The sequence below is a fragment of the Myripristis murdjan genome, chromosome 23 (genome assembly GCF_902150065.1).
Source record: "Myripristis murdjan chromosome 23, fMyrMur1.1, whole genome shotgun sequence".
Lineage (NCBI taxonomy): Eukaryota > Metazoa > Chordata > Actinopteri > Holocentriformes > Holocentridae > Myripristis > Myripristis murdjan.
This window is the reverse complement of record NC_044002.1, coordinates 6,870,758-6,873,313: the sequence shown is the minus strand read 5'-3', so window position 1 is coordinate 6,873,313 and position 2,556 is coordinate 6,870,758. Positions and strand designations below refer to the sequence as shown.

At 46.3% G+C, this 2,556-nt stretch overlaps 1 protein-coding gene across 1 annotated transcript; it reads right to left on the bottom strand.

The window, feature by feature from the left end:
• Positions 1–231: 231 nt before the first annotated feature.
• LOC115355175 (troponin T, cardiac muscle isoforms) lies at positions 232–1,107 on the bottom strand. Its single transcript, XM_074933707.1, has one exon. The coding sequence runs from the start codon at positions 1,105–1,107 to the stop codon at positions 232–234; it is 876 nt and encodes a 291-aa protein (XP_074789808.1).
• Positions 1,108–2,556: the final 1,449 nt, after the last annotated feature.

Below are 2,556 nucleotides of genomic sequence, written 5' to 3'. Positions count from 1 at the left end.
CAAAATCCTTTCATTTCAATTAACTTCACTCTACAAAAAGTAAAACCAGCAAAGACAAAGGTGATGGTCAAAGGTGTTGTGGTCTGATTTACTTCATTTTTTAGAGTCCTCTTCCAGAGTAACGGAGCACATTTGCACACAATCCACGGGGAACAACACAACACGGTTTAATAGTCCACAAACAGAGGCCGTTCACTTGATGGGACAGTTGCTATGGCCAATTTTTGACCCTCACTTCCAGGAGCCAGATTTGCCCTTGGCCCCGCGGGTGGTCTTGGATGCTTTGGAGCCTCTCTGGTGGTCACTGACTCGGTTCCGGAGCACGTAGATGTCGTACTTCTGCCTCTTGAGCTTCTCTGCCAGCTCAAACTTCTCAGCGTGCAGTTGGTGGAGCCACTGCCAGAGGTCCCGGGCCTTCTCTGCCAGCTTGTCCTGGTTCAGATGGTCAATGTTGAGGGGCTTGCGGCGTTCCAGGAGCGCCTTCTTCTTCTCCTCGCGTGCCGTCAGTTTCTTGCCCTTCTTCGGATCCACCTTCTGCAGGTAGCCACCAAAGGACTTGTTGGTGAATATCTTCTTCTTCTTGGCTTCCTCCTCGGCGCGGAGCTTGGCCGCCTCTTCCTCCCGCCTGGCCCGCTCCTCGGCCAGCCGTGCTTGGCGCTCCCGCTCCTGCTCGGTGCGAATGCGTTGCTGTTCGGCCCGGTCGGAGCGGCGGCGCTCGATGCGGTTACGCAGGGCCACCAGCTCTTCCTCCTCCTTCTGACGGTTGGAGAAATGCAGCTCGATCAGGGTCTGGAGGTCATTGAAGTCTTTTTCCACTCTCTTGCGGTGCAGGTCATCAAAGTCCACCTTTTCACCATCTGGGAGCTTGGGAGGAGCAATATTTGGCACGTAGGTTGTCTTAGGCCGTGGTCTGGACTCTTCCTCACTATGCTCACCCTCCTCCTCTTTCTCCTCTCCTTTATCAACTGTGTCTTCCCTCTCCTCTTCTTCTGCTTCTACTACTTCTTCTTCTTCTTCTTCTTCTTCTACCTCTTCTTCTTCGTCCTCATCCACAACCTCTTCCTCCTCCTGCTCGTATTCCTCCACAAATTCCTCTGTGTCTGACATGATGCTGACCCTCTCTAGCGGGCACTTGAGGGAAGAGAAACCAAGCGAGATACACCCAGACCAGCTGGTGTCTTGCGCACAAGAGAGGAGTGAGTTCCCAGACTTGCAGCTTGGGGGGTTTTTAAGGGTTTGCCTTTACCATGTGACTGCGGCCTGACCAAAGTCCCTAGTCTATAGGTCAGCAGCAGGGGAGATTTCCAGACAGATGGAATGGAGTCTATTTTCTCCTTCACAAAGTCTTGTCCTCCACCCACACCCCCACTTATTCCCTAGACCCCTGCTCTCTACTCTGACCCTGGAGCGCACTCCCTGCTCATCATTCCTTTGTAAGGACAAGATGAGTGGCTATTTCAGATACACAACAGATGCAAACACACATGTTCTTTCCAGGCACACAAAGCAACAAGCGTCCATCATATCATAGGCCATTATCCAAAACAAATTACATCCATACAGTCGCTGAATTTGACAAAAAGGAAGAAGAAAAAACAAAACAAAACAGCAGACACATAAGGCACAAACACAGAGAAATAACACAGCTCCTTGCCAGTAAAGAATAATCCATGTTGTACACAACTTGGTAAACTCACTAATCCAGCATGACAGCTGAGAAGCCCCCTTAAGCATGCATTGCATTCCTTGATGCTTACAGGACCATACCAGTGATTTTGCATGTTTAGTGTAAGAGCTACAAAATGCATACATTTCTGTTAATCTTTTCCAAAAGCAAGTGGAACTCTGATATAATTTTTCGTACCGTTTATCCAGCCATTGGTTCCCACATGACTTTCAAAATGGTTTGTTGTGATGTAAAATGTTGGTAAATTGTAGTAATCGGGCCAAACATTTAAAATCACCGGTGTGGTCCTTTAAGAACTTTATGAAAGCAAATTGCAAGCCCTAATATAACCTGGAAAATGCATGTGAAAACCTATCATAATTTTAATGATCAGTACTTTTGTCGCATTTTCTAATTTAAGGTGTTACCTTGAATAGCTTGGGCACTGCAGCATCACCGAACAAACTGAATGTAGTTATACATGAAGTTATGTTAGAGTTAGAAAAATGCAACACATTAAGCATAATTGTGTACAAAGTTTGACTGTATTCACACTTAATGCCAGAGGTTTCGGTGGGTACATTAGGCAGCCAGCCAAGACATTTGAAATATGCATTAGTGTTTTAATAGATATTTCTATAAACAACATAATGCTCAAGAAAAGATGGGCCCCAAGTTTCATTAAGGACAATGGCCTGCAAGAAGAGCTCTTGCCTTGTCTGCAATGCGGAGTATAATTACTGCAAAACATTCTTGCTATTAGAGAGTGCAGCTTCCAGCACAGAGTGGATTAAATAGTAATTGCTTCCACACAGTTTTCTCCTCAGCTCTGATGAAATTAAAATACTGATGTGGAGCACTTGTGCACCAAAGTCTTGAGTTATTTTGGT

Coding starts and splice junctions, on each gene's coding strand:
- LOC115355175 (XM_074933707.1), bottom strand. CDS start 1,107: ATGTCAGACACAGAGGAATTTGTGGAGGAATACGAGCAGGAGGAGGAA.